The sequence below is a fragment of the Charadrius vociferus genome, unplaced genomic scaffold, assembly GCF_000708025.1.
Source record: "Charadrius vociferus isolate BGI_N301 unplaced genomic scaffold, ASM70802v2 scaffold1528, whole genome shotgun sequence".
Taxonomy (NCBI): Eukaryota; Metazoa; Chordata; class Aves; order Charadriiformes; family Charadriidae; genus Charadrius; species Charadrius vociferus.
In genome coordinates, this window is record NW_009649849.1 from 117,333 (window position 1) to 118,005 (window position 673).

A 673-nucleotide genomic window follows, 5' to 3' on the forward strand; every position below is an offset into this window, starting at 1 on the left:
AGCCCCGGGGAGCGGGCCGGAGCCGCGCCGGCCATGCAGCCGCCTGCCCTGTCCCGCACAGTGGAGGACGGGCGCCTGGTCGGAGGTGAGATGGGGAACCCCGAGGCGGGAAGGAAGCCCCTCTCCCGCCCCAAGCCGGGGCTGTGCGGTGGGGTCGGGAGGAAGGGGGTATAGGGGATGGGAGTGAAGTCGCGGTGCTTATAGAGGGGGGGAGATAAGGGTAGAAGCGTCAATGATGTTTTCACCGAGGTTTTGGGGGAAACTCAAAGTTAGGCGGGGAATAGCATCCCTGGGCATCCCAGCAGAGAGCAGGGGGGGTTTGCTGGAGAGGGGGAGGGAAAGCCCTTATTAGAAAGCAATACCCACCTCCGGAGTTGTCACCTTACGGCCCTTTCCAGTCCCTAAAGGGGCACCAGGAAAGCTGGGGAGGGATTCTTGATCAGGGAGGGGAGGGACAGGATGAGGAGTAATGGTTTTACACTGAAAGAGGGGAGATATAGGTTAGATATTAGGAAGACGTTTTTCACTCTGAGGGTGGTGAGCCCCTGGTGCAGGTTGCCCCAAGAAGCTGTGGCTGCCCCATCCCTGGAGGTGTTCAAGGCCAGGTTGGACGGGGCTTGGAGCAACCTGGGCTGGTGGGAGGTGTCCCTGCCCAGGGCAGGGGGTTGGAACT

General features: G+C 61.4%; 1 protein-coding gene across 1 annotated transcript in view; it reads left to right on the plus strand.

The window, feature by feature from the left end:
• ADAMTS14 (ADAM metallopeptidase with thrombospondin type 1 motif, 14) overlaps positions 1–673 on the plus strand; it is a gene marked incomplete at its 3' end in the record, with an annotated part of 31,758 nt that overhangs the window by 29,452 nt on the left and 1,633 nt on the right. Inside the window, exon 21 of the mRNA XM_009890937.1 lies at positions 3–85. Within this exon, the coding sequence (XP_009889239.1) occupies positions 3–85 (83 nt within the window). The remainder of the gene's footprint in view (positions 1–2; positions 86–673) is intronic.